Here is a 12,045-nt window from a genome sequence, read left to right as displayed (position 1 = left end):
GTAATTTATTTACATCCCTACTGTTATTGCCACTTACAGCAATACTTGCCATAAAGTGCTGAGATGATACACATAGTGCTCTGCTAAGCTCTGCTCACTCACAAAAAAAAAAAAAAAAGTTAATCTATAAGCACGTGCTTGCTGCTGGACATACATTTAATGGGGAACCTCCAACCTTTCTGCTCTTTGACTGAGAGCCTGTATAGCATGATGTGACCCACATGTGAATCATTCAGAAGGAAAAAAGAACCTGTGCTGCCTGGAGGTCAATTAATGCAGAATGGGGGAGTGGAGGTGCAGTGCTGAGCTCCACTCTCTGGTGATGGCAACAGCCTCAGGGAACTGCAGGGGCTGTGTAAGGCAGGAGGGGGGGGGAAAAGAGGGTGGGAGGTCAGGGAAAGACTTTGCCCCAGAGGGCAGTGGGCATAGAACAGCTTCAGGGCAGTGGGCTCAGCTCCAGCGCTGTAGCTCAAGGACTGCTGGGATGCTGCTCTCAGACACAGGGTCTGATTTTTGGGTGCTCTGATTTTTTCAGGATGCTCTGTGGTTCAACAGTTGAAAAGAATCACTGCAACGCAATGGGAAGTACAGCAGCACTAGAGGGGTAACACAATCTGAGGTGGCAACAAATCAGAACTAAGCCCAAGGCAGCAGCCATAGAAACAAAAGAGAAAAATCTGCTTACCTTTAGAAGGCCTCAGGTAGGCAGGGATCTCCAGCAAGACACCCTCACCTCCACTGTCAGCCCTTAAATGAGGCCTGGGAAGGGGTGCATCCTGGCTCCACCCCTCTGGTCACTCAGTAACTGAATGCACCTGAGCTCCCCTGGGTTGGCCCTGCATTCCCACCAGGTGCTCAATCACTGCTTCAGGCTGTGACTGAGCATTTCTGCTACAATCAACAAACAGGATAGCAACAAATAGAACAACCAACCAATCCCCCCTTACCCCCCAAAATAACCCCAACCCTCTCAGTGGTTCCTCCTTAGTAACCAATTTCCATGCTCACTTTCACCTTCTCTCAGTGCTTTTTTGCCACTTTCCCCTCTTTGCACATTGAGGTGCCCCCCCTCGCTTGCTGCCCCTCCTTCCTTCTGGTGCTCCCAGGAGGAAGAGACATCATAAAAATGGCGTAGAAGGACTGGGTGTGAATGAGAGTGCTCTGCCCAATGCCAAAGGGTTGGGGTGGGCAGTGCTACAGAGGGGATGAAGCTGCGGTGCCGCCGCCGCCATTTTGTGGCTGAGAGGCAGCATGGCCGTGCACAGCTGAGGGGGCAGCGGGTGGCACGTGGGGTTCTCTGGGAAGCACTGTGCCCGAGGCAGGTGGCAGCCAGCCCACGGTGGGCTCTGAGCTCCTGCCACAGGGCTGTGGGAAGAGCAGCCAACCCTCCCTGCTGGTGGGAAGAGAAATGGGTGCGATGCAACCGTTGCTGCAGCAGCACGCCGAGCGCACTGCGGCACGCAGCTCCGCGCCGTGATGGAGGTCAGCAAGGACGACACACACACCGAGGCTTGGATTTAGGGTTTATTTCATCTGCTAACATTCATTCTTCATCTAGACAAAAAAACAATCAGATGACTAATTTTTTTAGAATCCAATCTTTTTTTTTTTTTCTTGTGGAAGAAAAGGAGAAAAAAAAAACAAACTTGAACACTTTTGTTGTTGATGTTGTTTTGTAAGATGCTTTAAATAAATAGATGAAGCTGTAGGTGTTACGTGGTTCGAGTTGAACTGCTGCCTTCTATCTTATTTTTAAGCTCCTGATCGAGGAGAAAAAAAAGCACTGAAATAAAGAGCAAAGCATACAGACTGAGCGCAGTGGGATGGCTCCACCACTGCAGATCTGTCTGATGGAAGATTGAGGTGGGAAGGGGCATGTTTCACTTTTTGTTTTACCCTCAGTCACACGATTCCCTAAAGATAAAAACTGAGTTCCATGGGAGGTAAAGCACACAACAAAGAGGGGAAGGGGGAAAAAAAAGAGCTCCTGCATTGCCTTTCCCTTCCCTGTGCAGATCACGAAGCACAGAGGAAAGAGGAGACGATGCAGGGAAAGCCTGTGACAAAACCACAAGTATGAAGAATCAGACAGCAGAAGGAACCAGTGGAAAGGCTGGCGGCTGTTGCAGGTTTGCCTGGAAGACTGTGCATAAACAGAGGGATTTCACATTGAGAGAGTGTGGGGGTTTCTGTCTTTTCCTTAAGAAAAAGAAGGTGGAAAGGGGCAATAAGTTAAATCATATTTTGGTATGTACAAAACTAATCATGGTCAGTAAGCCGTATGAGTATAAAATTCTTCATTACTGTACAACTCTCTCAATCCAGTCTGCAGAACAGGAAAATGGGCAAGAGGAGCTGCGGGGCTTGGAGGAATAAGATAATCATTTGCAAATCGTGCTTGTTTTTCAGCTTGCATGGCTCAAAATGAGAGAAATCCATCACCTGCAGCTGGGACAACACGGGCCTTATACCCATGTGCTCATCAGGACTGTGTTAATCTTGGCAGAACAGTGGATAGACAACACAAGCAGGCAGCTCAGCCCGTGCAGACACAAACCCTGCTGCTATGCTGCTCACTGCCTGCTGCTGGGCCGGCCTGGTCCCTGCAACACTGAATCCTGAGCTCACTTCTGACCTGAACGTGATCTGCTACTTCCTGCAGAGTAGTCTGCCTTGCAAATTGCTGTAGTGCTGTTCTTGTGATACTCAAAATTCCACAGGCTAGGAAGAGATCTGAGTAGCTCAATGCTTGAATGAGAAGCTAGGGAAGCTGGTAACCCTGGGATATAAACACAGGCCAGGCCCTGCTCTGCTCTGCACTTCCCCATCACTGCCTGCAGTGCAGTCTGCACAGTGGTATCATGAGCTCAGTGGCACTCACTCCCCAGCAGGGTGTCCCTGTGGTCCCTCTGCCTCTCTCCTGCCTCAGCCCTGCACTGCCCCTCCTGCTCCCGTAGAGCAGTCCTGGTAAGGGGGACAGGTGTCTGCTGTTTCCACTGCCACCCCCATTTTGTAGCCATGGAAGGGTGCAGGGTGCAAAACCACCCACCTGGAGTGTTTTCCATTTACTCAAAGATGTTGGGGATGAAAGGAGAAACTGAAGCAAGGCAGAAGTTTGCACAGATCCCGTGCAAGGAAGTCTTCACCTCAGTGACTCTGAGCCCAGTGACAGCCTTGGTCTGCAGCCGGTGCAATCTGCATCAGTCCTCAAGTGTGACTTGGGGTGGTGCAGGGAGGCACCCACCTGGGAAATGTGGGTGGGAGGCCAGCTTCTTCAGTACAACTAGCTGGACTGTGACAAGTGAGCAACACGAGGTTTCTTCTGCAACAACGCCCACCAAGCAGCGAAGTGTGCATCGTTCAGGTGTCTAAAAGCAAAAAAACCTCTTCCTTATTAGTGCTGCAGCATGTGTTGTCCTTCCCACCTTCCCAATGCAGGAATGGAGTCTGCTGGCAAATCCTTTGTGTCTTCACTCGTTTGCAAGCATGCAGGACAGTATAAGGCAGCAGAGCCTTACCCACTGTCTCACTGTATAAAACGCTCCCTCACACAAATACTGCTGGCTGGACAAGCCCTCAGGAAGCCCTCACACACCCCCAGCTCCTGCAAACGTTCTGCTCGGGGTGCTCCTGGAACGTGCACCACGGGGATGGATGTGTATCCAAGTGTCTCAGGACCAGGAGAAATCTGAACTGGAGGGGAACCAGCTTGCTGACCCCTGCAGGAGGCAGGTCACAGGGCATGGGTGGTCCAAGAGAAACACTTTACGTAGTGCAGAAAGTGTCATTGTGTCACGGGAAAAACATTTTGGGAGGAAGGGGCACACACTGAATGAGGATGTATACTACCTGGCCACTACGTCAGGCCCATTAAGCCATTGCTCTCTGATCACTTTAAAACTATACACACAATTTTCATGTTATTGTAGCATCAAATCATCAGCCCTAAAAATAAAATTGTACCACTTTGAACTGTAGTACATAGAAATCACAAAAACTACATTCACATTATGTTAAAATAAGTTCCCTTAAACCCACGAAAGGAAGAAAATAGTGCCAGGTGCACCCTGCAGCCTATGCTGTGGCACACAGCACTTAAATAAATCCAAGTGTGGCAGACAGCCTTAAGCAGACTGGCATGGCAGCCGGGGCGGGGGATGGCTTTTGGGTCATTCTCTCCATTTCTATACTCAGACTTAAAATCTGTTTTGCAGTGTGCTATACATCTGCTACTTTGGGATGCCTCTTTGCAAAGGCGAAATGTTCTAATCCCAGTGCACAGGTGGAGAAGCAGAGGAATTGCCAGGTGCAGGATTGGAACCTGCAAACTCCCGCCTCAGTGCTGAGCTGAGGTCGGCCCTCCTTTTGTGGGTTGAAGTGAAACCGTTAATGAGACTCTGTAGTTTCATTCCTTTTGCTTGTTACTGTAATATATTACAAAGCAAACACTGGAACAAGCTCTACCAACACGCTCCCAGGGTCAGAGGCTGCCTCCCATTTACAGAACGCTGAAGACAGAACCATTAAAATCCAGCTGGCTGCTCAGAGCCCATAATACAGCAACAACTCAGGCAAAATGAACCCAGTTACGGTACCGGTCCCGATCATCTGCAGTCCCATTGACCATCACCTTTTGGCAGACAAGAGCAGAATCTGGCCATCAGTGCAGATCGATTGGAGCGCTCGCAACACCGGGGCTGCGTGGCTTTGCTGCCGTACCCATTTGTGCATGATGGATCCCTAACGCAGGGCAGATCACAACAAAAAGCCTCCGGGCAGAGCTGCAAACTGTGCATATGACATGGCTGCTTTTTATACCTAGCGTGCTGGTTCTGTTGGGTAAGCAGCCTGTAAAATGGCATTTTGAAAACATAAATGTTTTCCTTAGTTACAGCAACACATGAGAGTGCTGGGAACTAACAAACACAGCTCCTCCCAGTCTCGGAAGTCAGATTTGTAAATACTTTCTGCCCCCAAGCCAACAACTTTATTTTGCCTCTCACATTTCAGCCAGGAGCATGTGCTGATGGCCAAGAATACACATCTCCAGAAGGGTGGGCCATTTCGTGAGAAACCTGGAATACAGTGACTCCACCAGCACGCAGGTACCAGCCAAGCGCACAGTAACAGCGCTTTAAGATGAGCACTCTGCAGCACCAGGATGCAGACCTGACCAGCACCCATCTTAAACCGACAGGCAATACGTCCTTCAATGTCAGTGGATTTGGGGTTGGTCTGTAACAGGGCTGTCTGACCCCAGCGTGCTGCTTGTAGGTTCCATTCCCAACTTGTTAGTCATCTTCCCTCTTCTGGAGAAGAACATCTCCAGCAGCCAGGTGTAAACCTCCTTTGCAAAACACAGTGTGAATTTGAGACGGCTGGGAACAGTGTGCTCTGCGCGTGGGGCAGAGAGAGAACCAAAGCACAGAACGAGCAGCAAGTTCTGTGGATTCGTGTGATGGGAGAGGCTGCAAAAATGACACGCTGAGTGTATCAGGTCTCTGCCTCTCCTTGTGATTTTAATGCCATAATCGATCTGCAGTTACCATGGCCTTTGAAAATCAAATCCTGTTCCATCTGAGTCATATTTTACCCCAGACAATAGCTGGTTCAGGTCTTACCAGTTGAGTAATAACGAGATGAGACATGAAGCAGGCAGAAATGGCATCATCTCCATGCTTCCAGACAAACAAAGAAGTGCTTGCAACAGCAAGAAAATAAGCCATACTTCAATTTGTTGAGTGGGAAGAGGAATTAGGGAGGCCATTGTTCTCTGACTGAAAAGTCAGTAAGCTGAACCTGGCTGGACTGTCACCACATCAGAGGATTAAACTTACATGAGTCCCTAAAAACCAGAATTAAAAGAGAGAGTTCTGCTTTGAAAGTGGTCTGAGACTAAAAAAAACATCATCCACGATCCTCCTTTCCAGTTTTTTGAACACAGCTTGTTCATTTAAAGCAAGAGCTGCAGCGCAGGCACTCTGCCAAAAGACAATGTGCACCATCTCATCATTAATTCAGGCCACAGTCAGAAATTTTTACAGCTCTGGAAGAGAGCCCCATCCTGTTCCCACTTAAATCAGTTCTAGTGACTTTGCTGGAAGCAGGATGACGCCCATTATCTCTTGATAAAAGCAAGTAAAAATAGCTTTAAAAAATACAGATACGGGTACATCCGTATGCTTGTTGTGGTTAAGTATTTCACATAGCAATGAGCAAAACAAAATCACCCCCTCATCTTGTTGCCATAACCCATTATTTGCAGGATCTTCCAGGAACTTGTCCTGCAGATTTATGAGGGAGTACTGCTATTCCACTCGTTCTCCCTGTCTCAGCATGTAGGACAGGGTTTTCATGTGCTGTTAACATATTATACAGATGAAGGAATGAGTGTGTAGGGTGACATTATGACATGGGGCTGCATCTTTGAGCCTATGCAGAATTTGGTTGGCTTTGAAATTGGTTTGGGACCTGCCTGTGAAATCTGGGAGCTCTGAGCAGGAGTTCCCTATTCATTTTATGGTGAAGATGTGTGATACAAGTGCAATGTATCAAAACCACTGTGCTACGTACGTATCTTAGGCCACAGCCAATTTGCTTTCATGTTTCTTATCCTCCCATGCTTTGCTTCTTCTTTCGTACTCACGGTGCTCTACTTCCTGGCAGGGCTGCCAGCTGAAACGAAGCAACTGCCCTTGTGCTCAGCTCACAGCCTGCCAGCACAGCGCACGCTCAGCTCAGACACTGTTATCAGTTACTTATAAGCAATGCAATCCTCATCCCACCTCTAAAAACACCCACAAAAGAACACCTCCATTTCCTTGTTGTTTTCTTTTTTAATTAAGTATTCTGATATCATTATGCTCGGGGAAAAACAGATTTTAAAAAATCCTGCTTCTGCCATTCGTGTTTGAATTATGAGGATAAGAAACATTCTTTTGCATCTGGCCTTAAGAGGGGGTAACTGCATCTGTGCATTTTTTACCTCTGCGTTATAATGTTGACCCTTTTTTTATTTTTATGCATTTCTTTATTTTTTTTTAAGAATCTCACTGGTCTTGTAAGAAACAGTAAAAAGACCCTATGCTTAAGGAAGCAATCTACCTTCTGTTTTACAGACTTGCTTTTAAATAAAATATTCTTCTGCCGTTTTTGTGATTTTACTTCCACGATCTTTTAAATGGAAACCCTAGAGTATCATTCATTCGTATAAAAGTCTGCCTAGGCTACCACTTCTCTATAATATGGCTCATGTAGTCCTCAGTGGGCAAGCGTCCTTGCTCTTCGGTCTCTTCCTTGGGAAGCGCTTCATTGGACCGGTGAAGAAGCCTCTCTTCCCGATTCTTTATCCTCTGCTCCATCCTCTCTAGCTGCCGTTTGTACTGGTAGCGCTGCTGGAAGAGGTCCTTTGCATAGTCGTAGAGCTGCATGTCCAGGTCATTGAGCTCCTCGATCCTGCGGATGGTGTCATTGTCCACCTCCACCCCTCCTGCCCTGGTGCTGTTGTACTGCATAAAGGGCCGGATGAATTTCAGGTTAAAAGTTCTCTCAAACAGGTACTGAGTCTTTCTCTGGAATTCTGTCAGGCCGAAGAAGGCCATGTCTTTGAGGTTCTTTTTTGCGCTCTCCAGCAGGATCTGTGCTCGCTTGTTCTCCGGGATGAAAGACATGTTGTAGCAGCCCACCAGGCTCAAGTCGGCCAACATCCTCACCTGGCGGTTGTTGGCCAAGTTATAGGGGCAATCCATGAACTCCTGCAGCGTGCAGCCTGACCAGTCCGTGCCCTCGTAGCACGATGGCAGCTCTTCGGGGGTCGGCGTCCTGCCATCACACATGTGCAAGGAGGTCTTCCAGGTGGCTCCTCGCTGGACGTGCCGCCATTCGCTGAGGTAACGAGACACGGGGTCTCTCAGCAGCGTGATGTAGTAAAATTTTCTACAAGAAGGAGAGAAAACAAAATAAATTCTCTGCCACTAACAGGAAAGATGTTTGGAAATACGAGATCTAGAGCAGACATCAAAAAGGACAGAGTCAATCAGCATCATGGCATCCACCGCAGTGTACCCTTGGTCGATTTTCTTCCTGCAGTCCCCGCACAAAGTGCTCAGACCCACCTCGCCCACCATTTCAGTCATGCCAAGCAGGAACTCTTCCACCGGTGCAACCCTTTCTAGAAACAGACTGCAATGTCAGAACAAATCACCAGGATTCAACTCATACACCAACCTCAGAGAGCAGCTGTAACTTCAGAAGCCTCCTGGCCCTTCCTACTAGCGCGCAGGCTCTGAAGAAGCCAAGGCCTGCTCTGCAGGACATGCCCAGGAGCCGCTCTGTTTAAGAGCTGGGCTATCACTTCCACTTCATGCAGCTGCTGACCTTGCTGCCGAGCTGAAAGCCAGGAGTCTGTGCTGCTTAGCAGGATAACGCCACAGGAACATAAGTGAAAAATAAAGGGAAACAGGAATGGGATATGCTTTGTGGAAAAAGAAGGCATGAGTTGACAGCCAGCAACAGTAGAAATAGTCTGTTCTCATTTCAGCTAAGCTGTTATCAGTTCAAACTTAAGACAAACCTGGATACATGAGGCTATCAAGGGCGTAAAGGGTGTAAAGCTAGGTGGAAACTCCTGCAGCTCTGTGCGTAATAAAGCCCTAGAGCTGAAAGCATGACAGCTACTGCCTGCAGAGAGAGCCCCCGGCTCTGGCTCACGTCAAGCCTGGCTAAAGTTATGGGACTGCTAACGATGGCAGTTTGCAATGGCCCTGTCCAGACAGAGGGAAATGGGTTGGTTTTTTTTCATTAAATGGCTTGGGACCGTAGTGTCCCAGAGTGTTTCTAGAACAAGGAAATGCCTTCTCTAGTTGCTGAAATTGGCAGGGAATTAAATCCACATGTGCTCCTGGTGCGTGGGGCTGTGTGACATGGCACACACAGGAACAGCTGGCTTTGGCAGGGTAATGCACACCTATGGGCTACTGGAAATGCTTAGCATTGGGGGTGGCAGCAGAGTTTTTTCCCATCTTTGTAAAGCTGCTATGGCTCACTGCTCTGCCAGGAAGGCTCGGGAGAGCTGAACGTGGTGGCTGCTATGAGGGCACTGCACAGTCGTATGAGAAACTCAAGATATTTTAAAAAATAGCCTTTGGCTAATATTAGCACACCCATATTTTCCTTAACAACTTCAGTGTTATTCTTCCTAGAAGCAACCCAAATTACTGCAATAAGAATAATGTAGTTTAAAGAAAATACATCAATTGCCTGGGAAGTCTGATTTTAAGGAATGTTGGCTTTCCCAAGTTATTACTAATTTGCTGAAGAGCTGCCCTAAAGCAGTGCATCTTGGTCTTTCCAACAACAGCACGGGTGTCAGCTTGGGCTCCAGCTTCTCCTTTGTTTTCTGCTTTCATAACTAGGGCTGCTAAAAAAACTTGCTATTTTTTGAGCCTCCCTTCATAGCCAGGGTATCACGCTGTCTAGCAGTGCTGTGCAATACAATGTTTGGGTGTGGGGAGAGGGGACATGGGGAGCAGAGCGCATAAGAGAAACTCTCCCTTTAACTTGACCTCATTTTCCTTCATTTACACTGCAGTCTGTAAGGATTCAGCAACCCAGCTACCCAGACTGTGAAGCAGACATTTATACAGACACTGCTAAAAGCTCAACAGATGGGGATAAAATATGACAGTGGAAGGAAAATGGAAGCAATGATGAATGCCAGATGTGCAAGTGACAGACACTGATGCTAAACACTACCAGCATTTTTTAAATTATGAACCATAGTGGGCTTTTTATTTACACCAGTGCAATCCAAAGGCTGCATCTTTTCCTCAAGCAGGTTGAAGGCAATTATCATTGTGTGGCTTACACAAACAGTCACGTTTCACCTCAGATCAGGGACCCACATGTGAGGCATCCAAAGGCATGAGAGGAACTAATTCCTGCCCAGACCTGCAGCTTATACAAGTGTGGATAGAGGAAAAAAAAAGGACTGGTAGACAAGGGAAATATTAAATGATTCGCATGAAGTTGAAGGGTGGCATTGGCAGAACTGGCATTAAACTCACTGCTGTAACCCTCAGTCCAGTTTGCCATCTCCTCCCCTTTAAGAGTCTGTGAGTACATCAGCTTAACAAACATCATGCAAAGCTTTTAGGATCCACTGAAACTGAGACAGCTTCAGCAGGACACGGAGTGTAAAAATATGAATGAGCAAGAATTTCTTTCTTCACATCTGTACTATAAAAGCTATCATCTGAGTTGATGTGATGCACCAGTAGATGAGTTGCCACTGTGATCTCTAATATCCATCTCAGAGAGCAGAGAATGCAGTAAAACAGCTTACATACTGAATTTGATGTGCCCCTTTGCAGATCTGCTAGGTAGCCAGCTCCCCCCCTTCAAGCACTGTGCTGTCTAACAGAAACAAGATGCATCTTTGCCAGCTGGAGTATAGGCAGCAGAACCAGGCACCCTGAGGTTCTTTGGGAAGCTGTCCCAAAAGCGTATAAAATAATTTTTACAAGACTCCAAAAAACAAAGACTGCAATGCAAAAGAATAGTTTTAACTGCCCAAGTTGAGATGCACTGCTGACACACGGGGAGCTGTGCTCCCAAAGCTGTATTCAGCTTTCAGGTTACTGGTCTCAGAGGTGCAGGATCACGCAGCTCTCAAGGAAGTGAAGAGCACATCTGTGAGAAGACCGCAGCCTCAGGAACTGCAGAGGTAGATAAGCTGCTTTGTTCTTAGATGAACGACCAAGGAAGTATTCACCCAAGAAGTTCCTCAAGATAATTAGGTTTCCATTCTCAAACAGAAACCTGGGGATTGCATTTAAGTTCAGAGAAAAGTTAGATCTCGTCCACGAGCAGCACTGCTATCAATGCTGTGAGCCAGAAAGTCGAGAGAACTTTCTGCCAGCATGGTGGAGAACACAGGCAGCGCCACTTGACAGCACTGCCTTGAAATTTATGAGGAACCGCGCGACTAATAAGTTCTCTTTTGTCATCAGAGATAAAATGAGCTCATAAAATACGCAGAGCTGGGGGTGCCCTTCCTTTCAGCATGGTGCCCCAGACTGCTACTTAACTCCAGTGTTCCTAAAGGCTCATTGCAGAAGTGCATTCTTCTCGCAGCCCAGATGGCTCCACTCAGTGCTGCCTCATAAAAAAAACCCAACAGCCCAAGCTTGGTCGTGCCACACCAAGTCTCACTGGCCTTCCTGGAGTTAAAAACCTTGAGAAAGAAAAAGGGCCTTCTAGTTAACAAGATATTTCCTTCTTCCCCTTCCCATGTGAGGTTGGGCAGGAAAGTACCACTACTCTTGCAGGCTCCCTTTCTATCCAGTAGGCTGTAATCGCCACAAGGGCAAGGAAAAGCTCAAGTCACATCTCTGTCTTTCCTTGCATTAGTCTCCTTGCTGCACCCAAAGTGAAAACCCACCCGAAGCTTTTGCATTTGCCACTTCAGTACTGCAACTCTGCTGTGCATGCAAGCTATGCAGCTTTGTCAGAAGAAAGAAGCACTAAAATATTTATTAAATAGAGCAAAATATAGTCGTGTTTTTGATAGACAAACCTGTCGTGGAACTGAAGTTTCGGAGAGAAAAAAAATCTATTGTTAGAGAGCAGAAGAAGCCCTGTGGTTGCAGCACACAAATGCATTCAGGAAACTTGAGTTTAAGGAGCCCTTATGTCAAAGTTCCCCTGTGTGCCCCAGACAAAGCTCTCTCTCCATGCCTCCATTTCCCATGTGTGAAGGGCTGACAATGTTTCCTTTGTCTATTTTGGCACTTCAAAACATAACATCTCTTGGAGCGGGGACCCTCTCTTCAATGATTATGCAAAGCCCCCGCTTCAGCAGGGATTGAGGTCAGATGACAATGGTTAACTGAAGGCTATTTTCATGACACAGTGTCAGCAGCAGTGCCGCCCTACACATTTCCCACCCTGGACCTCTCATTCCCATCTCACAGCACAGCACAAAGCAGCCTCAGTTTTGCCAGCACTGTTTTTTTGAAGGGCCACGTTGCAAACACAGTCACTGAA

The 12,045-nt window shown here is 47.4% G+C and overlaps 1 protein-coding gene across 1 annotated transcript in view; it reads right to left on the bottom strand.

The window, feature by feature from the left end:
• Positions 1-1,511: 1,511 nt before the first annotated feature.
• HS6ST1 (heparan sulfate 6-O-sulfotransferase 1) overlaps positions 1,512-12,045 on the bottom strand; it is a 168,644-nt gene continuing 158,110 nt past the window's right edge. Inside the window, exon 2 of the mRNA XM_052685579.1 lies at positions 1,512-7,935. Coding sequence (XP_052541539.1) covers positions 7,227-7,935 — 709 coding nt within the window. The 3' untranslated portion in view covers positions 1,512-7,226. The remainder of the gene's footprint in view (positions 7,936-12,045) is intronic.

This window comes from Tympanuchus pallidicinctus, unplaced genomic scaffold (genome assembly GCF_026119805.1).
Source record: "Tympanuchus pallidicinctus isolate F22 unplaced genomic scaffold, pur_lepc_1.0 scaffold22, whole genome shotgun sequence".
Classification (NCBI taxonomy): domain Eukaryota; kingdom Metazoa; phylum Chordata; class Aves; order Galliformes; family Phasianidae; genus Tympanuchus; species Tympanuchus pallidicinctus.
This window is presented reverse-complemented; position numbering and strand designations above follow the sequence as displayed.